This window comes from Mustela putorius, unplaced genomic scaffold, assembly GCF_011764305.1.
Source record: "Mustela putorius furo isolate JIRA1106 unplaced genomic scaffold, ASM1176430v1.1 tig00000228_pilon_pilon_pilon, whole genome shotgun sequence".
NCBI classification, from domain to species: domain Eukaryota; kingdom Metazoa; phylum Chordata; class Mammalia; order Carnivora; family Mustelidae; genus Mustela; species Mustela putorius.
The window spans coordinates 4,585,635-4,607,861 of NW_025421322.1; the positions used below are offsets into that span (position 1 = coordinate 4,585,635).

At 38.2% G+C, this 22,227-nt stretch overlaps 1 protein-coding gene across 5 annotated transcripts in view; it reads left to right on the forward strand.

Moving 5' to 3' along the window:
- VPS13B (vacuolar protein sorting 13 homolog B) overlaps nt 1-22,227 on the forward strand; it is a 762,523-nt gene that overhangs the window by 649,693 nt on the left and 90,603 nt on the right. For all 5 annotated transcript variants that reach the window (XM_045077980.1, XM_004768902.3, XM_004768901.3 and 2 more), the window contains exons 40-42: nt 8,703-8,899; nt 18,452-18,633; nt 19,903-20,252. In XM_045077980.1, the coding sequence (XP_044933915.1) occupies nt 8,703-8,899; nt 18,452-18,633; nt 19,903-20,252 (729 nt within the window). The remainder of the gene's footprint in view (nt 1-8,702; nt 8,900-18,451; nt 18,634-19,902; nt 20,253-22,227) is intronic.

Consider the following 22,227-nt stretch of genomic DNA (forward strand, 5'->3'; position numbering starts at 1 on the left):
AGGATAAACTCAACTCAGACTGTCAAAAGACAACTTTTTGACTCATCATATATACGTGGGATGATTGATAAGATCAACAACTGATTTCTCATCAGCAATCATGCAGGCCACCGGGAGAGGAATAACATATTCAAAGTGCTGAGAGAAAAAGAGAAAACATTTGCCCAATTAAGTAACTAAAAAGACTGGGATAAATGATAAAGATTAAAATGGATCCCACATTCAGATTTCTTCCCAAGAATCCACTTTAAAAAAATGGGAACATGGAAATTGCAAGTAACACATTATTAGGTGTGTTTTTCTTCTTTAAGGGTAATGAGTTGAAGAGCATAAAATCTATAGCCAGTAGGTCTCTCTTACTAAATATGTGTTCTTGAACATGATACCTGACTTCTCTGGGCCATAGTTAACTTATCCTTAAAATGGCAATAATATTTTCCTCACTAAGGTAGTGTATAAGAAAAATCTTTGTAAATTGTACGGGACTATTTACAAGGTAGTTTCTTCTGCCACAGCTGCCATCAGTATTATTATTACAAAAACAAAGGTGATGTTGAAAAAAGCAGCTGTTCTTCCCCCTAGTCACCTGTTGACTTGGCATCCTGGGAAATCTGGAAATGTGGTGGGGAGAGTAATAAAAGTGGTGTCCTCTGCTACAACCAGGTTTAATAACTAGTCCTGAATGAAAGTTACAGCTTTATGCTCGCTAACCAACCCAATGTAGCCACTCTGCCTCTATTTTGTCTAATACAAACTAAAAGACAGTTGAAACAAGACTGATGGAATCCATCACTTGCTAGATCTCCTCCTCCCTACTGACTCTTTATTATACACATAAATATAAGGAAGATACTTTCTCGGTATCCTTTTCCTAGGTTGCTTATTATGACTGTGTGGGCAAAAGGGCAGTGGCCCAGCTTCAGCAGGCCCTGCACAAAGAAATCAGAGCGATTTATCTATGAGGACAGATGGGCACTTGCAACCTTGCTAATAGTCTTGGCAGTGCTATTGAGTAATAAAAACAAATTAAGTGCCAAAATATTCTTTGTACCAGAAATATTTTTAAATAGCCAACACACATGCAAATCTTCCCAAATTAGCCATCAAATGGAAACAAATTGTGGAATAACAGTTTAAATGCAAAAATACATGTGCTCTTACCAACTGGCAGATATACAACCTAAAATATATTCATATGCAAAGACCACATATGCTTAGAGTACAGTTTATTATGTATGGCTGGCTAATTTTTTAGATTCTGTCAAATAATGGATAGGAAAACAAAATGTTATAAAAAATATATATAATCTTGACAGTCATTTGAAATGTACCATGTGTTACATGTGGAATGTTTTCCAGTGAAACCAATTTACTTGTTCCCACTTCCCATGACTCAGTATTAGATATTCAAGCTTTCTAAACTATTTTTTGGCAACCCAACTTCCTTGGAATAGTCCTCTTTCCTTCAAGTTATTCAGCGCAGGCATTAATAATAAATCCTCAGTTACAGATAGGTAACTAAAGATCATTCACATCATCTCTTTCAGACCTAAAAGCACATAATAAAGTTATTTAAATAGATCACACAAAACAGAGCCCAGAGTTATTCCTTGAGCATAATTAATTGCTGCCATATGAAGCACAATATGACTGCATTCAATTTGTTCGTTTAATTGTGGTACTACTAACCTAGAGATTAGCTGGGCAATGTCAATTCCTAACTGAAAGGCAAAGGAAGATTAGTGAGCTAATGAAAAGTTTGTTCAAAGTGGATGTGATTGCAGAATAAAATGGAGGGGCTCAGTATATATAAAACAAGATCGTTGTAGAATAGAAGACTGTTTAGGAAGGTGAAAGTGTTAACTTTTCAGCACCTAACTACATTCATTAGTTTAAAACGTTATTAAGCATATATCAGATACCAGATTTTGTGCTGTGAATTCACTGGAGAAATAGCTGGAGTTCTTTAAGAATCCCTCTCAGAGAACACACACAATGCAAGCCAGACCTCAGGAGCAAATAGTAGCATAACTTTTAGAACCACAACCATTGTCTCTAACCCTCCTAAATCAGGACTCATTTTCAATACATGGCTCTCTTCCCTCTCTCCTAGTCACTACCTGAACTAGGAGATTTAGCCCCTCTTTTAAATAAATAAATAAATAAATAGGCGCCTGGGTGGCTCAGTGGTTAAAAGCCTCTGTCTTCAGCTCGGGTCATGATCCCAGGGTCCTGGGATCGGGTCCCATGTCGGGCTCTCTGCTCTGTAGGGAGTCTGCTTCCTCTTTTCTCTCTGCCTGCCTCTCTGCCTACTTGTGATCTCTGTCTGTCAAATAAATAAAATGTTTAAAAAATAATAATAAAATAAATAAATAAATAAAAGATTTTATTTATTTCCTTACTTATTTGACAAAGAGAGAAGGAGAGAATGCACATGAGTAGGGGTAGGGCAAAGGGGAAGGGAGAAGCAGATTCTGTCCTGGGTGGGAAGCCCTATAAAGAGCTTCATCCCAGAACTCTGCAGTTATGACCTGAGCTGAAGGCAGATGCTTAACCAACTGAGTCACGCAGAAACCCCACAGAATTATCTCCTCTTGTATGGATAGACACTGACTCGCATCCCTTTTTCCTCCTCTCATCGACCTTCTTTCTACCTCCCAGACCCTTCCACTGAGCCCTCTGGACACTTGATTTGTGAACTCCTCTAAACCTCCATCTCTTCTTTAAGCATTTCCCCTGTCCCTTTACCTTAGATAAAAGTCTTGCTGTCCCCTGGGACTCTGTGCACCATTGTAACCCTCTGAGGTGGAGACTTCATTCCCTCCATCTCTTTTTACCTCAAGGTCAGGAGATAAGATGTTCTTGTTCACCAGTGCCACTTGCCTTTGCTCTTCTACCCTCGTATAAAATCTCCCTGCTCCTTTGAGACTCATTCCATCTAATTAATTGTCCTCCCCACCCCTCTTTGTTGTTGTCACCTACTAACTTTTTCATCACTTTTCCAAATTCTCAGAAGTCTCTGGCCCAGGGCTTCTTTTTTCTTTCTTTCAATTTTTTATTTCTAATTAGTTAACATATAGTGTAATATTAGTTTCAGGAATAGAATTTAGTGATTCATCACTTACATATAACACCCAGTGCTCATTACAAGTGCCCCCTCAGTACCAATCACCCATTTAGCCCACCCCCAACTGACATCAACATCCTTGCAAATGACCCAGCCAACAGCAAGTCCTGGACCTTGCTTTCATCCCAAACTGTTCTGCCTCCTCAATCACTCATTCCAGCATCTCATCTCACTTGTGGTCTGTCTCACCAGCCTGCTCACTCAGCAGACTCCACTATGGTCATTTGTTAAACTATATATAAACCTGTAAATATCACATAGAAACCTATCCCTTCTCTCTCCCTGTCCATCAGCTCACTCTGTTTTCTCATCCCCTTTCAGCCAGTTTATATTCTTAATCCATCATTTAAAACACCCTCTTGCCAATAAACACCCTGAACTCTGATGCTCTGTCTTTCCATTACACTCTCCAGACAAAAGGCTAAGGCTGGGCAAACCTAGAGCCATGTATCAACACATTAACTCCCTCTTCTACTCTTTAGAATAGCCAACTCCTTACTGCAAATTTCCACTTGAATACCTCATTGCTCCTTCTAACTCAGCTTGCCTAAAAATGAACTCATGATCTCCCCTCCTCTACCCCACATATACCACAAACCTACTCCCCCGTGGGACAGATGAGTCTTACCCAACTTTGTAAATGACCTCAGCACTCACTGAGTTGCTTGGGCCAGAAACCTTGACATCTCCCTCTCCTTGTATCTAGTCGGGCGATAAAATTTTATGTCCCGGGACGCCTGGGTGGCTCAGTTGGTTGGACGACTGCCTTCGGCTCAGGTCATGATCCTGGAGTCCCGGGATCGAGTCCCGCATCAGACTCCTAACTCCATGGGGAGTCTGCTTCTCTCTCTGACCTTCTCCTCGTTCATGCTCTCTCTCACTGTCTCTCTCTCAAGTAAATAAATAAAATATTAAAAAAAAAAATTTTATGTCCCAAGAATCTCCCACACATCACTCTGCTGCCACCAACCATACTCTAGGTATAGACCACAGTACTCACTTCCTGCCTGGTCCTTTCACATCCAGGCTTGCCCTTTTTTAATCCATTCTCTATACAACATTCAGAAGCTTTTAAAAGAAACATACATTTGGCCCATTACTTCTTTGCTTAAAACCCTTCAAAGATGTCCCACTGATGTGAAGGTAAAGTCAAAAATCCTTAACATGGCCTAAAAACAATAGTTTTTGTTATCTGCATTTCTCAAATGAGGGAACTGAGGCTCAGATTCATTAAAGAATTGCTCAAATTGTAGAGCCATGACTTAAGATTTCATCCCATGGGAGTGCCATACCAGAAAGACATTTTAAGATGGAGAAATAAAACATAAAGATTCTATGTGTATGGTTTATAAATTTATGACTCAATGTGTATCTGAATGGATAATTGACTAAAATTACCTTTAAAATACTAGTTATACTCATTTTGGCTTTCCATCAGAAGTCTTGAAGACAAATACATCCTTGTAATGGTGGAAGGGATCAAATATGCTTTAGCAAATGTACTCACAGACATCCAATGTAGTACGATTTTTTTCAACAGAAGTTTATTTGGAGTGAATTTATTAATATCCCTTTGTTAACCAAGAAAAATAGGATGTACAAAGGCAAATCCTAACAAACACATAGCTGAGATATTTGGGGATTTATTTCTCTAGTAGTTTTCTATTGTTGTCTGAATCTTCAGAGTTGTCTGTAATGTTCAAGTTGAAGTATGTAACCACAGAGCCAGCCTCACACAAAGTTGTGAACTAAATAGTTTGTCTTTGGCTCTCTTCCAAGTCTTTCTTTTTGAACTCTCCATAACTCCTCCTCCCCTAAGTGCCAGTGTTGGTACAGTCCAGTTTCATTGCCCTTAAACTGCCTCATGGCTTCCCACAATGGTTCCCAGCTTGGATTGCCTTATATTATGGACCTATTCCAACCCTCGCCTTGCACATCAAAAATTACTAGATTTTTCTTCCTTAAAGCCCCACTCTGCTTTCCAATGTGACAGCCAATTTTCATAAGCTATTATATATTAATTTTAATGGAGAACTTCTGGAGACAATACCAGAAACAAGTCTTTTCTTTTCACTGTACTTTCTGTGTAACCTCCCTACCAAGAAGATAATTTTGAACTTTACATTGTATTGTTTGCATTACAGAAAAACAATAGGTTTTTAAATATGCTTTTCTAAACTCATTTGCCCTCTTCCACATCTTACCCACCTCTGGTTATGACTAACCTAAACCAAAGGACTGACTCATTGGCAGTCACTGGCAGTCCAGAGGGAAGATAAGCAATGAGATGGTCCTTTATCTCTCAAGTCATAGCCAACATGGAGGACCATGTTTTAATAGGCGTGTAGCAGAAAACTGTATTGAACTATGATTACAGTGTTCCTGCCTATCCAGGTTCAAGGCTTATTATTTTCTTCTTACAAGCCCAGCCCATCGTTAAGAAATCTGGCAAGTAAGACTGCTTATCACAAACTCACAGCTCCTGGTAAAGATGCCCAAGTTTCAGAAGTGTTCTTTGAGCATGAAAAGGATAAGTAATTCATGGCTAACACTTCTTAAGCTTTTACTTTGTGGTATTATATGAGATGCTTTGTCTCTTTGGATTCTCACAATTCCTGAGATAGTTCTGTTACTCTTTCCTTTTTAGAAATAGAGAAAGTGATGTTGGAGAAATGGATTTGCCCAAGAAGTCATAGCTAGGAGCTAGGAATTGAATCCTGTTAGGTTTGACTCCAAAGTTCATGCCTTCATCTTCTCTACTTCTTTGTGGAGAATTTTTAATGTGCCAGAGAAGGACTGAATCACCCAGTTTGTGTATATTCCTTCCTTCATTCATTCATTCATGAATTATTCATTCAGCAACTTTTTTTTTTCTTGAACATTCACTGTATACACTTTGCCAGGGGCTATGAAAATCCAAAGCTCAGCCAAATGGAAATCATTCCCTCAAAGAATGTGCCTACCAGGAAAGATGTCATGTATAGAAATAACTATAACATGAGGTATACAGACATAAGAGCTATGAAACAGACTCCCTTTTAAAAAACTATTAGAGTTCAGGGAAAAAAAGAGAGCATTTCTCCATCTGGGGAGGTGAAAAGGCTCGAAATAAGGTGGTATTTCATTTGGACCTTGATAGATGGGAAGGATTTAAATATGAGACAATAAGAAATGAAGGGGTATGCAGGTATTTTAGGCTGAGAGAGAATATAGGAACAAAGACCCAGAGAAGGGAAAGTTAGAAAAATGTAGGTCATGGAAAGCATGAAGGGAGAGAGAATTTCAAGAAATGGTGGGTAAAGTGGATTACTATGAATGTGTTACTTGTCCTCATCACTAAAGAGAACATATGCTTCTGTTGCATCCCCCTGTCTCTTACTCATATCCATTTTGTTCCCCCTTTTTCCCAGTAAGCATCTCTCCACACACCGATGCTCAAGTCCCTCTTTAAAGAAAAGAAACTGTTATGGGTGGAGAGGTAACATTTATTCCCATTGAAAGATTAGGAATCATTATTTAGGGGGAAAAAGGAGAAATCTATTCATTTAGGAAGCTTCTGTTAAGATCCTAGCATGTCCAAAAACTGTTAGATGCTAAGAAAAATTTTTTTACATAATGTGTCATTTTTGTACAAGGATCTCAGAGTTGACTAAAGGAGACAAACATGGAAATAGGGAATTACAAAGTGTGATGAGTTTTATGATAAAGGAGTGTATTAGAAATAGTAGTGACACAAAAGAGGCAGCAATCAGCTCTGAGGATGGTAATTAGGGAATGTTTCCAAAAGAAAAGACGTACCTGAGGACAGTCCTTTTTTTCTTTTTTTTTCCCAAAGACAAATGGGAATAACCCACATGTTCTATTTTAAAGCTTTTTTTTTTTTAAATTAGTAATGTACCTTGGATGTCTTTTGTGTTAGTGTATATAGATATTCCTTATTCATTTTAGTGGTTGTATAGTAATCCATTTATAGATCTTCATGTGATATTTAACTAATCCCCTATTAATGGATATCTGATTCATTTCTAATTTCTTACTAATACAGCCAGTGCTGAACTAAATTCACACTTGTATTGGAATCTCTGTAAACAAATTCTTAGACATATACTTCCAAGCATTTAAGTGATATTACCAAATTGCCCTCCAAAAATGCTGGATGGAAATGCTTATTTCCTTACCCATGCAGACATTGGAGCTGTTCGTCTTTTAAAACTGCCAGAGTAACAAATAAAAAACACTATGTTGTGAATTTGAATTTGAATTTACGTATTAGTGAAGTTGAGTATCTTTTCAGGCTTACTGGCTGATTACTTTTCTTTTGCTGTGAACTAATTAGTGTCAGAGTCTGCGATTTTACCATATACCAGCTAATAAATCAGCCTGTTAGTGTTCTCTGGCGACTGGCAGAAGATGTAAGACTCATGGGTCAAAAACAAAGAACATTATTACTCCGCGCACAACAAGTAACATGAGCATCATGTTTGTACTGGTTCCTCTTGCCCGCAGGTCCCACAAGGGCAATGCAGAAGGGCCCTCGGGGATGGTAGGCGTGCAGTGGGTATGTGGGACAGCCAAGGAACACGGAGCTTGTCAAATCTACTCCTTTAGAGTGAGTCTTCTTTTTGTCCTGCAGAGAGACTTTCCCACATGCCTCAGGGTTCTTCTCTGGAAACACAACCTAAGAACTAGCCCCAGTTAACAGCTTTCAGGGCCTTGCATCCTAGTCATACCTAGCAATGACATGCAGGGAAGTTCAGGGCCCATCGCTAATTGCCTTTTCCAACATACTTCCTTTTTAAATTTTTTTCTACATGCTTATTTATCATTTTGTCATTGATTTGTAAGATCTCTCTGCTACCACAACAGTTACTCCTGGAACTATCATAGAATATCGCCTATCTTACCCAGTTTGCTTTTTTTAAAAAAATTTGATTTTTATCTACTGTTGTTTTGTGCGGTTGATGGGTTTCATGCGATACTTATAAAAAACTGCCCTATTATAAAAGTATTAACCAATTTTTTTCCTCCTCTGCTTTCAGTTTTGGCCTTTAATATTTTTATCCTTTGGGAATCTACTTTCGTGTAGGAATGATGTAGGGACCCACTTTGGTTTTACCAAATGGCTGGACAGTTCTTGTAGCTTCATTTCTTGTCTTTCCCTACTTGTTGGAAATGGTATCTTCCTTACATACTAAAATTTATCAGTACTTATATCTTATACTATTTTGTGTTCTGTTTCTTCTATTTGTAGGCCATTACTCAAACCTTATCTTTTAACTGCTATAGCCTTATAATAAACTTAACACCTGGTAGGTATTTGTTCCTCATTTTTTTCTCTTTCATTTAAAAACTTTCTTGGCTTTTTTCATATATTTTTGAATGGGTCTTTTAAAATAAAGTAGGTAAACAGGGTAAATACAACTATGAAAGAAATTTTGAACTACTGTCTTACAGACATCCTTTTCTAAAAGTCTTATTCATATTATAACTTGGATGATTTAATTTGCATTTCAACAAATATAGAACTGTATCATAGTTTGTATTTGCAACTTCTAAAATCTTTATTTTAATATAGATTCCTTGTAGTTTGGAATACTGGGATGAACTCCAGAAGGTTTTTGTTGCATTTCAAGAATTTAGTCTGTCTGAAAGCAAAGTTTGTGAGCTACAGTTGCCAGATATCAATCTTGTGAGTGACCAAAAGAAACTGGTATCCTCGGATCTTTGGAGAATTGTCCTGAACAGCAGTCAAAATGGTACTGATGACCAAAGGTAAGTTGGCAAAAAAATGAAATAGTGACATTATGCTGGGAAACGGTCATTAATTCCTCATATCTAGTGACCCCTTGCTTAGTCGTATCTTAGCTGGCTAGCAGCTGCATCTGTACAAACCACAGATGAGAACTAGGACAGAAGACAGAAGCTGACATAGCAAAGTCTGCATACTAAAAATCCTGTGTTATATGCATAATATAGCTCTGTGAGCCCTCCTGATAAGAACCTGTTCCTTCAGTATAAAAACAAAAAGTTCAAAAAACAAACTACCAGAAGAAAAAAAAAAGAGCCATCATGAGCAAAAAAGTGTAAAGAAAAGAACCATTAATTCTTTAACAGACTCTTAATGATGCAGTAAATAATATGTGTTAATGATAACCCTGGGACATTAAGAGAAAGGTTAAATAAATCGTATTGTCTCCTTCTAAAAAGGTAAATTTTGGAAATATTTCTTAAGTGGCTTAATTTTTTTCTTAAAGATTTTATTCATTTGAGGAGGGGAGAGAGAGAGAGTGTGTGCACAGCTGGGGTGGGAAGTGGGGGAGGAGAAGCAGATTCCCCAGTGAGTGGGGAGCCTGTTGCCTGACCCCATCCCAGGACCCTGGGATCTTGACCTGAGCCAAAGGCAGATACTTAACTGATTGGGCCACCCAGACACCCATCTTAAGTGGTTTTAAGAAAAAAAAAAACTTTAAAATACCTCTAGACATTTTAAAAAAAAAAACTTGGCTAACCAAAATGACTTCTATCAAAGGCTTTCTAGGTAGCTCTACATTGTATTTGGCCATAAAGAATCTTAGAACTGAAATAAATTTTTTAAAAAAGAGGGGGGGCACACCTGGGTGGTTCAATAGGTTAAAGCCTCTGCCTTCGGCTCAGGTCATGATCCCAGGGTCCTGGGATCGAGCTCCGCATCGGGCTCTCTGCTCAGCAGGGAGTCTGCTTCCTTCTCTCTCTCTGCCTGCTTCTCTGCCTACTTGTGATCTCTGTCTGTCAAATAAATAAATTAAAAAAAAAAAAAGAATCTTAGAACTGTAGACTTCATCATGTGTTCTGTATCATGTCCCCACAGCTTCCTGTCCCACATCTCCTACAGGATATCTGATTAGTGGCAAAAGAGGGCCAGACTGTCTGTTTTCTATGTCTGTCTGCTTGATATGTGTACTAACTTAGAGTAGGAAAAAAATTGGCTTTGGTAACCTGTTCTTCAGCCTATCTTCTCATTTACATGTCCCTATTAGTCAAGCCTTTCTGTCCCACAAAAGACAAGAAAAAGATACTAAATCCGAGTCTGTGGGATAGTTTTCTTGGGTCATATGATAATGCGTGTACCATGGGCTCAGGCCTGTCTTGCCGTCTGTCACTCTCAACATCCTGTTCCAGTTCTCCTGATGAACTGGCTTTAGCATTATCTTACTCCTCTTATATAATCCATTCTTTTCTCTCCCCCAAACAATAGTCTGGCACTAACAAAGAGAAAAAACACCCATCCTTCGTAACATCCCACAAATCAGCTGTTTTCTCTTTTCTGTGTTACCTTTATTTTTGCCCATGAGTGTATGCCTTTACAAGGTTATAATCATAGCACATCATTTAGTGTTCTGATTCCTTCTTTATATTATAAAGAGTTGTGAATGCTGTCTCTCTTTGTTTTTGTTAATAATACTATCTGTTCATTGAAGAGTAGGAAATAAAGAGAATGCCATCACCCATGATCACATCACACTGATAACTTCTATTAACATTTTAGCAGTAGCTTCATTGTCTTTTCCAGTTATTATTCTGTGTGATTAATAATAATAGTGTGTCTTTATACTTTATATGTTCTATTTCCAGGTCATGTGGGCTCTTTAAGAATAATTGCTTTCCTTTTATATTACCTATTGATTATAAGTAGTAAAAATATAGTAGAGGTGTGGGATCTTAATTTCACCTGTATGTGGAATTCACTAATGAAAAGAATACCCTTCCTGCAAGAAGTTAGCAAATGCATAGGAAAACTGCCTATTCCAAGCACAGGTTACCTAGTCAGAAACCAAGAAATCTCAGAAAATAGAGTTGTAAGTAACAAAAATGTTTTTTTTGAGTTTCATTAATAGTATCAAGTTAGAAATCATTTCTTGATTCTAATTATGAAAGAATGCATTTTCAGCACTGGAAGAAGCATTTTCGACAAGGTTAATTCCTCTGAATCTGAAACATTCATAAAAATTACTTTTGTGGTAAGCTTAGCACTACAGAAATGTGGAACCTTTAGGGAATGGAAATTTATGCAGACAATCAAATTCAGGCAATTTTTCACCAAGCTTTTTGACATTGTAATCATAGATCTTTTGTCCTCACCTGGGATTTTTCAAGTTACCTAATATTTCACAATTGATCTTGCTTTGTTTGACATTAACCATTTTTCAGATAGAATTTGATATTAATGAAATTAAATTTAAAGAGCTATTTTAAAAGTCAACTTCGTAAGACCCTACTAAGACATTTTGCAAAAGGGATAGTAAATAAATTTCATCCAGTTTCTAGAAAGTAAAAATCACAGCTTCAATAATATGTTAGCATTGTATGCAGGAAGAAAACTGTTTCAGTTAGCTCCAGTACATTCTGTCGTGAGGAATTTAGAACTAGACAAAAACCTGACCCTTTATGATTAGAGATTATCTTATAAGTAATATTCTCAGTGGTTTGAAAAGGACATGCATCAGACTGTTGTACGTTCCAGGAAGAAAGTTCATAAAAGCAAGTCTTATGAAGCTTAATCTTAAGAAGAAAAAAGAGGAAGAAAAAGCAAAGAGCATCTTGCCCATAATTGGCATAAAGCTGCAACAGTGTAGGGCAACGCCGTGGTAATGGCATCACTATATGTAAGTAAATGGAAGCACTATTTAATGGAGAATTGCAAATTAGAGGACCTGGATTTAAGTCCTGGCTCCATCACCAACTAGGTATTTGACTTTGAGAAACAAATTTCTAAGCTGAGGTCCTAAGGAATGATTAGGCGCTTAAGTCCAAAGGGTGGGCAGTTAACCTTTATTTAAAAAGGACTGGAGGGGCGCCTGGATGGCCCAGTGGGTTGGGCCTCGCCTTCGGCTCGGATAATGATCTCAGGGTCCTGGATTTGAGTCCTCTGTTGGGCTCTCTGCTCGGCGGGAGCCTGCTTCCCCCTCTCTCTCTGCTTGCCTCTCTGCCTACTTGTGATCTCTGTCTGTCAAATAAATAAATAAAATCTTTAAAAAAAATAAAAAATAAAAAGGACTGGAGACAAAAGAGCCAGTCTCTTAAACCTTAGTCTGTTTTTCCCCTAGAGGTAGATTATCTTTAATTCAGTGCCTCTGTATTTGTAATAAGTACATTCCACCATCTTTAAGCAGTGGTTTGCTTGCTCATATGAAGAGGAATGATTGGCAATGATTGTGTTTTTTTTTGAAGGCAGCATTTGAAGTAGAGTAACTTCAAGCTTAGTTTCCACCACAGTATTGACCTTTTAGGAGACTTGTCCTATTTGCAGCACACTGGACAGAGGCAAAAGATACAACCTTTAAGCCCAGATCAAGATAATCCATTTCAGCTATTTATCTTTAATCTAATCATGTATGTATTTGCCCATTGAGTAAGCCTAAATAAACCCCCTTTATCAGTTAGGTACTGACAAGAAATAGAAGGCACACTAGAACTTGAAGATTGTGGCAAGTTTAATGAAAGGACTATTTACAAAAGTGTGGGCAGGATTAAGGGACAGTGCAGTACCCTGGGGCTAAGAATCCTGGGGAACCATCCCGCTCTTGGTCCTGAAGGAGCCTGGGGAATACATACCCTCCCTCCATCTCCTCTCGCTTTCTGATCTCCTATCGGCACCTCCTGCTGGCTGAACCAGAGAATAAGACAAAGGACAAAGCAGCTTGTTGAGACAGTTGGTTGGCAGAGAAGAGGATGGGGAAGGGTAGAAAGTGTGGATCCAGTGAACAAACAGAAGGTAGCCGGCAACTACACACTCTATTTGGGATATATAATTTCTTACTCAGTAACTGGTCCTACAAGAGGAAAAGGCAAACAGAATGGTGGGCCCAGCTCGCAGGTTTTGGGCTACTCTGCTAGGTTCCCTGGGTTTAGAATCAATTTGATGTCTTCTGATGTACCAGAACAAACATCTAATTTGTTTTGATCTCTGCATCCCCACCCCAACCACCCCCCCAACCCCGCCTGCCTTACTCTCATGCCAAATGACTAATCCTAGGAGTCTGTGACTTTGTAAAGTCCTACAAATTATAGGCAACTATCTGTAACATGATAATAACTGCCAATCTTGATATATAGGTTCAGTTAACTTCATTACCAGCTGATAATGGTCAACTGTGTTCACCTTCACCAAGTCCTTGGTGGTTTGTTGTGCGTGTTGCTTGATCATTTCTCCCAACATGAGAACGTATGAAAGCAGATGACTTAAAAGGACTGTCTATGCCCACCCCCAACATGCTGGTTAATGGAAGAAGGCATCTTAGAAAAAGAAGGGGCCTAAGGACCCTCTTTCTTTGCACCATGAAAATGGAAACTCTGGGGAGTTTTTTGGTGTACTTGCATTTTTAGATGTGCCACAACAAAGTATTTCCTCCTACTCCCTAAACATCTTGTAAAAGCAGCCCCCGTCTATTCATATTAGGCAATCTTCGAGATAGTGGTCAACAGCTTTTTTTTTTTCCAAAGAGGAGATGCTTTTCATTTTTCAAAGCCTTGATTCTTGCATAGACAGACAGTGGAGGAATTAGATGAAGAGCACGTGATGATCAAGTCCTGGAGTGTTTCTCTTCTCTCCACCAGTTGAACTTTCTCCTACCAGAAGATGACTGTGGCTTCCAGATACTCTTTCCTTCCATTTGGCTGCTTGGATGTCTACTTTTAATGTACTTAAATTTGTTGAGTACTGTTTTAAAAGAACCTTTTGATGTTCATAAACCATTCAGGTGTAAACCGGAATATTCTACCCCGAGCTAAACGAGAGCTTTGCCTTTTCTACCTTGGGTAGAAGGGATGCTTGTATTTTTCCCCAAGTGTCTTTTTGAAGCCTTTTACTACTTCCTTTTAGTTGATGATTGAACTCCATGTAACACCAGGAGTTGGTCTTCTGCCAGCTAACCCTTTTCCCTGTACACATTCCCCAAAGTAATCAGTTTTCCTCAGGGCTCACCTAAAATTTTAGGCTGGTGATATAAAAATGACTCACAAGTCTCTGTGTCATGGTATTTAGTCTGTGTGCTATGGAAGATTCTCTCTTTTTAAAGTCAGATACAAAGGAGTCCTTTACCTGAGGGCCTATTTAAACCTGTTGCATTTTTTTAAGCCATGGATTACAACCAGTTAGTGGGTCATGAAATCAATTTAGCAGGTTGTAGCCAGAATTTTTTTAATGAAATAAAAAATATTGGTGTGAAAAGGACAATATGTATAATTCTACTTATGTGAGATACCAAGAGTAGCAAATTTTTAGAGACAGAGTAGAACAGTGTGTTCATCAGGGGATGGGAAAGAGGGGAAGGAGGAGTTCTGGTTTAAGGATATAGAGTTTGAGTGCAGGAAGATGAAAAACCTCTGGAGATGGAGCACTGATTTGTCCACCAGAGCAGATGTCCTAAATGCCACTGAATGTGCACTTGGGCAAAACAGTAAATTTATGTTATCTATATAGTTCATGACAATTTTTACAATGTCAGTGGGTATCATATTTTTAGTAGACTTAACCTCCCCCCTCCACCGTTTTATATGTGTCCTAGAATACAGTAAAAGTGAATTTTTTAGTTTGGTTTAAAGCATTTTAAAAATGATGATTCTAGGGCGCCTGGGTGGCTCAGTCATTAAGCGTCTGCCTTCAGCTCATGATCCCAGGGTCCTGGGCTCGAGGCCCACGTCAGGCTCTCTGCTAGAAAGGAAGCCTGCTTCACCCTCTCCCACTCCCCCTGCTTGTGTTCCCTCTCTCTGTCAAATAAATAAAATCTTTAAAAAAAAAAAAATGATGATTCTAATGACGAGAGAGAACTTGGTGCAAGAGACTCACATCCTTCCATCTTCTTAACCATGCAGCCCTCTCCCAGGACGGATAGAGCAGTGTTTTGGCAGTAGGCAGGAGGAAGTTTGGTGAACCAGTATTGAGAGACCATGCCACAATTACATGAATGTCAGTGTGATGTTACAAGACCTGTCTTGGGAACTAAAGGCATCACCCACAATTAACGTGTTGTGAACTACATGACCAGGATGGTACTCTGCTTACCAGCCAAAAAAAGCAAGACGGCATGTTTTTCTGCTAATGGGTGTTAGATAATATGCTGAACAGTTCATAGGCAGCATCTCCTTTAATACTCAAAGAGTCATTCAATTACTGTACTCATTTTACAGGTGAAAAAACGAGTTTTATCCAGGTGCTGATACAATTTGGTGAAGGTTATGATATAAAAGATAGAAGTGCAAGTATCTTCTCTAGGTTCTTTCACCCAGTTATTCTCTGCTTAATCTCTCTGCTGTATTTTACTGTATTATAAAACCCTTCTTACTACAAAGGGGTCCAGGGAAAAGCTCAAGCCTTCATCCATTAAGGCAGATTTTTGGGTTCCGGCACCGCCATAAGGGTTTGCCCCAGAATGGCACCAGGGATGAATCTTCAAGGACCATGCCTTGGTCCCAGGAATGCCTATTAATCAGTCAAAACATAGACTTACTAAGATACTCCTTGTTTAAAAAAGAGTTGGTACCCTTCTGTAGGTCATCCCTCTATAGGACAGCTGATAAGTAACATTTTGGTTAAAATGAGGATATGACTGTGTAAAATTCCTGCCATATTTTCCACATTTTAGAATATTTCCACTATCCTAAGAATTTGAGTTTCCATTAGGATCTTAAAGATAGTTCAACTAACCCCTGAATCTTGAGTTCTGTGTATTAATGTTTGAGAGGTGCTGCCCCAAGGAGTCAACACTTTTACTTTCTTCTCTATTTCTGCTGGTTACACATCTCATAAATTATATTTTTCCTTTTGACATCTGGATCAGGGTTCATTGTACCCAATTAAGGAAATTATGTCAGCATAGCTGCTCTAAGTATCCCTAACAGGGTCATCTCTCTCCTATACATGACTGGTTAGCTCTATGATGATGAGAGCTATGATGACATTTACATCACTTTAGTCCTGGTGTAAGAGGTAGACATATATATAAATATATATAAATATATATATGTGTGTGTGTGTGTATATGCTGCCTTTATAATACATAATAATGATCAAATTGCATATCAAAAAAACTATAATTTTACTGAATTCAAAATACATTTAACGTATATTCAGGTTGTATATACCATATTAATTTTGTGATTAAGAAATTTTAATTTTGATAGGAATGTAATTTTTTGTAGGTCTGAATTTTTCATATATAGTTTAACTCAACAACCATTTTAGTTAGGATTTTAAGATTGAAAGACTATTGCTAACTACTTGAGTATTTTAGGAGTTACTGTATAAGCCCTAAAATATCTATTTTTTAAAATTTATGTGTATATTTAATATAGGAAGAACTAAAGAATTTATCAATTTGTTATGAATAAATAATGTAGCACATACTCCTGTTTTAGCAGCCTTTTTCAATATATGTTATACTATCTGCTACTCTCAAGATAGAAAAATAAATCTTGGAAAATCTCAGGAGTGTCAAAAATTGTAGTTGGCAAGAAAAATGCTTCAGTTAAACACCTCAAATTGTGTACTCACTGTTTTAAAACTGATCTCATAGAACTCTCGCCTGGATTTTTAATAATATTTTGACTAACATTGTATCCTATTTCTAACAACTTATGAAAGTAGTTCAAATGTGTAAAACACATGTACACCTAATACACTTTGCTCTTTCTGAATAAATACAAGTTTTAATTTTACCTAGTCAATGAAATCTGTTATTTGTAACTGCACAGATAAATTTCTGGAAGGCTGTTTAAATTAGTATGCCCATTTATAGAAGCTTTAGAGTATACTTAGGTGCATTCCTTGCTCATAGCATTGAATCAGTAACAAATTGCCCCAGAGGTTTTTATTTTCTTTGTAGGTACTGGAGATTTACTAACATTGCTGTAAATACCACCATATAACTATAAATTTCTTAAAATTAAAGGCTCAGTAAATGTGTTGGAATGCTCCTAGCTTTCATTTTCACCAGGCTTTTCACAACCTCTTTCAAATCTTAGCTGAAGATTCATGCTCTGAGAATCCCACGCGATGCACCTCACGCCGTCCTGTATTCCTCTTGGGTTTCAACTCTGGCAGCACCTCCAACCTTTCTGTACCTGGGTGGTGGTTCTGTTTGATGAGGTTTTTTAAAGGTCTACATATTTTATATCACCAGTTAGATGGTGATATAAAACCAAGGATTTATTTCCTTAGTTTTTCCTGTCATGGTGCTCCCAAGGATACTGTAAATCACGATGTTTCTTTCTAGGCTCCTCATGGACTTGGATGCCAGGCTCCCATAGCTCTAGAACAAATTTCAGATTTGGAAAGAAGAGAGCAGAGGACAATGAGAGAATGGAGCAGCAGCTATTCAGTGACCCACTGTCACCATAACACCCCTCACACCATCCCACTCCCCAGGTCCCATGCGTCTGCTAGCACTGAGGCCCGGCAGCTAGGCAGCATGTCTCCCGTGCACATCAGCAGCTGCCATGTACAAACTTCTTCCCTCCTACAGATGCCTTCATTATTCCTTTTAATGAGATTTTACTTATTTCAAATGGCAGTAGGCAGATGGGCAAGTGAATAGAGGGCCCATGCAGTGTAACTGAGTGTAACTGTCCATGGGACCTTGGTGGTCCTAACTTTTATGGCACCTATTACAGCACTTACTGGGTGTTCAATAAAGAGGAGTGACTAACTCATGGCCCTCTGGATATGGACAATCTGGAGAAGTAAAACAAAGTGAAACATTTATGGTGATGCTGGAAGTATTGAGTTTTTGAACAGCAGAGTCATACTCCAAATTGTGTTGGTCTTGAACTAATAGAAAAACAAGTTGTCTGTAAATTGCATGAGATGCGGATGGAAGAAAATTGGGTTGGAGGTAGGTCAGCATGACCTGGGGTTTAAAGAATCCTTTGAAATTTTTCTGCTGCTAACTTATAGACAATAATCAACTTGAACTTAATTTTTAAAAACAACTAGTTTATGTGAGTAAATTTCATAAAATTTCATGATAATATATTAACTATAGGATTATGGGTGCTAGCTTTAAAAACCCTTATAGAGGGGTACCTGGGTGGCTCAGCGGGTTAAAGCCTCTGCCTTCGGCTCAGGTCATGGTCTCGGGGTTCTGGGATCGAGCCCTGCATCGGGCTCTCTGCTCAGTGGAGAGCCTGCTTCCTCCTCTCTCTCTGCCTGCCTCTCTACTTGTGATCTCTATCAAACAAATAAATAAAATCTTTAAAAAAAAAATAAAAACACTTATAGAAAGACATTTCACTTATATGGTATTGGGAAATCTAGGTCATTGATTTTCTTTTATTACTTATTTCCCATAGCTCTGCAAGTGAATCTGGTTCTCAAAGCACTTGTGACCAACTGGTAACTCCAACAGCCCTGGCTGCCTGTACCAGAGTCGACTCCTGTTTTACTCCATGGTTTGTCCCATCTCTTTGCATTTCCTTCCAGTTTGCTCACCTGGAGTTCCATCTTTGTCATCACCTTGATCAACTAGGCACAGGTACTCTTCTCTTTAGCATCTGAATAACACCCACTTAATATTTACTGTTTTTCTTGAGTGTTCTCTGATACACAGTTCATTGATTTTTACCCAGATAATTTATTTTCTTTTCATGAAGTGAAAAGACATGGAAGGGTTTTCATCCTGTGTATTACAGTATTAGTGATGTTTCGAAGTGCTGTGATTGCTAATCACTCCACCACCCAAAGCTCTTTCCCCACTGACTACCGCCCATGTGGTGGTGGAAATTTTTGGAAGAGGCATTCATTTCCCCCAACAGTGAGCACTGGCAAAATTATTCTGAAGTTGACTTCATCTAACAGATGTACCCCTTACTTTTGAACCACCATATGGACCTATTATATAAATTACCAGTAGTATTGAACTGACATGATTTTGCATGCTTCCTAATAAGAATTTTCAAGGAAGTTACAAAAATTGCAGGTTTTACTGTTTTTCCAATTGGGATCTTTTTAAAAGAAATACATCTGTTTCTGTTCTGTGTCCTGAGCTACTACATTAATGATGGAGAGATTCCAAAAGTATTCGATATTACCTGATTTCAAAAGCATGAATACATTCTACAAGGGATGGGCAAAGTCTCCAGAAATGTGAAGGACTGTCATTTTAACAAGCTGATGAGGTGGAGTCTTATTAAATTTTGCCACCACCGAAAGTGGTCTTTTATAAATTTGCCAGTCTTACGTGAATAATTACTCCTAAGTCTATACCAAATGTTTCCTAGTTAGTACATTTTGATTTAGGTTTTCAACCCGACATGTAATGGAAAAAGGAAAAAAATCAGATTTAAAAAATCAGATTAAAACTAAACACAGCTGCTGTTAAGCATCTTGCCTTTTCAGCAAAAAATGGAATTTAACCTGCTTTTTCTAACTCTCGAGTCATGTTTTTGTTTTTGAGATTTGGTTGGTAGATACAGAGCATTTCATAAAACTCTCCTTCAATAGTTGCCTCCTCTTCATTGTACTGTCGTCTTACCATGATCAAATTTTTGTCTGTGAAACTGAATGTGAACTTTAGATAATATATGTTTGAGGCATACCAATTGAACAAAAACCATTTTGTTGGCAAATATCAAATGGTAATTCAAGAGATCAAATGCCTTCAAGAGAGTGTTTGCATTTTATTAAACTGCAAATCACAAAACCGGTAAGCTTTAAAAAGTTAATAGCTTAAACGTCATGTCTTTCTTTCCATAAAATATTGTCTCATCCCAACTGCTGTTTCTCCTGGTTATTTTTTCAACAGCTCCACCGCGGTACCTACGTCCATTTATTTCTGATAAAAATGTGCCATCTGAACTAGAATACATGATTATTTCCTTCAAAGAACCACACCTGTATCTCCGGCAGTGGAACAACAGTCCTGTCTGTCAGGAGATCCGATTCTCAGCTCAGGCGGACTGTAAACTTCTCGAGTGCAGAAACGTCACAATGCAAAGCGTGGTGAAACCCTTCGGCATCTTCGGGCAGATGGCCGTTTCCCGCGACGCGGGGGAGAAGCTGCTTGACTGCTCCATCGTAGTGGACTCTGTCTTCGTCAGCTTTGGGCAATACGTGGTTCATTCTCTAAACACTGCAGTACAAGCTTGGCAACAGGTATGCACATCCTAGAACAGCTTACAGTTTGTCTGTGTGTGATCTTTCACTAGACGCTTTATGTTATCACTTCTAATAGTAAGCGAAGCACCCACCAAAATGTGAGAGAATGAAGAATTTGATGGGCACCATAATATTTGGGGTTTTCTCTGTTTAGCAAAGTGATGCATGTTATTTTTAAAAGCTTTGGAGAATATGGGTTCTCTACACATGCATAGGAGACCATGCCCACATTTTTGTGACTAATGTACCACATCTGTGTGGAAAGGAACATATTCCCAGGAATTTTTTCCAAGTATTATGGCTTTCCTTTGCCAAAGCTTCAACTTAGTTATGTATCAAGTCGTCTAAGCATCCATTGCAGAAATGAAGAACCTGTGTGAGCCTCGCCGATAGTAAACATTTCATCTTTTCAAATGGAAAAAGCAGCGAGAAAAAACATGCAAGCCCACCGAGTCTAAGTCTTTTCCCTTACTATCATTCTGCCATTTTTTAATCAGTTAAAGACTCTCAATTGATTATTTTCTTCCTTTCATCTCTTGCCAGAAATTAGCCATATCAAACAAGGGGATGAAGTGTAAGTCTGTGCTGCATGGTGTGTTTAAGATGAGGAACCTGTCCGTGCCACGAGCATGAAAATAATTTCACAGAACGTTTGGATAATACTGTAATTTAAGAACAAATCATTTCCACTTCCATACTGATTTTTGGTATAATATTGTATTTCCATCAAGTTTGTGTTGCTCTTAAAGCTGGGACACCTACCCCCTACCCCCAACTTCCGTATGTGCTACCTACATTTGAGCGGAGCTGGCCCCCCAGGGGAAATGCTCTCCTGTCCTTCGCTGACCTCATGTGGAGACAGGCCTGGGTGGGGGTGTGCTGGGGGGACTTGGAGTTCTCTAACTTAAGAATTTTTATGGGAATAAACTCTTCTCTTTATATGCATGAAGACCTATATAAGACTAAGGAATTAATTACCTAACATGGCACTACAATAGCAAAGGGAAAGAAGATAACACATCTGTTTTTTATTTTAAAATTCTTTTTTAAGGGCATTCCATGGTTTTCTTGTTGCAGAGGACATGCGTAAAATAAGAGCTAGTGTGATCTAAATCTTTGCAGCTGGTTCGAATAGTGATGTGAAAAAAACCTCCATGGCTCCAATTTCTGTTTTTTGTCATATTTTGAACAATGCATTTAATAAAAAACAAACCTAGAAAATATAAAAGAGTCATTGATAGAGCATTTAGACCCAGAATATGTTTGTCTTGGTATCAGGGCCATTCTAAGAGGACTCATGTGTAGCAACTACTGCAAAATGGCCTTCAGAAATACCAGTTTCCTCCCAGGGTAAAAATATTCTCTTAGACACAGCTATACATATAAATAAAATACGGTGCATAAATATTTAAATGTTTTAAACCACATCAGAGTGCGAATGACTGACTGGCTAACACAGTGCCTTGAAGGAATATTCTGGGGTTTTTTTTTTAAATGGAATTGTATATTTGATTAAGTAGAGCCATATGTCACGTAGCATATTGCTGACAGGTACATTCTATGAATAGTTGATTCTGATTTATACAGGGATTTGGCAATGTTAACATGAGCCACAAGAGGATATACTTCTGTAATTGTTGCTGTAATTTTCTTGTTTCCTCCCATGTCAAGGGTACTTGCCACCAAGTTTTAATGTGGTAGGCATCTAACCCTACGCATTCTAAAGTAAATACAAAAATGCACTACTTTGAAATTACAGGACATTTGACATTGAACTGGGTTTATAGAGGGTTATTAAGTTCATTGTTTCTAAGATGTTCTCAATGTGGTTTATTCCCTTAGTGGGGAAGATTAGTTTCCCAAGCTTGGAGGTTATTGGTGTGTTGTCTCATATGCAGTCTAATTATTGCCGATGAGAAATATGAATTTAATAAGCAAGATAAGTTATTCAAGTTCTCTGCATACTTTTATT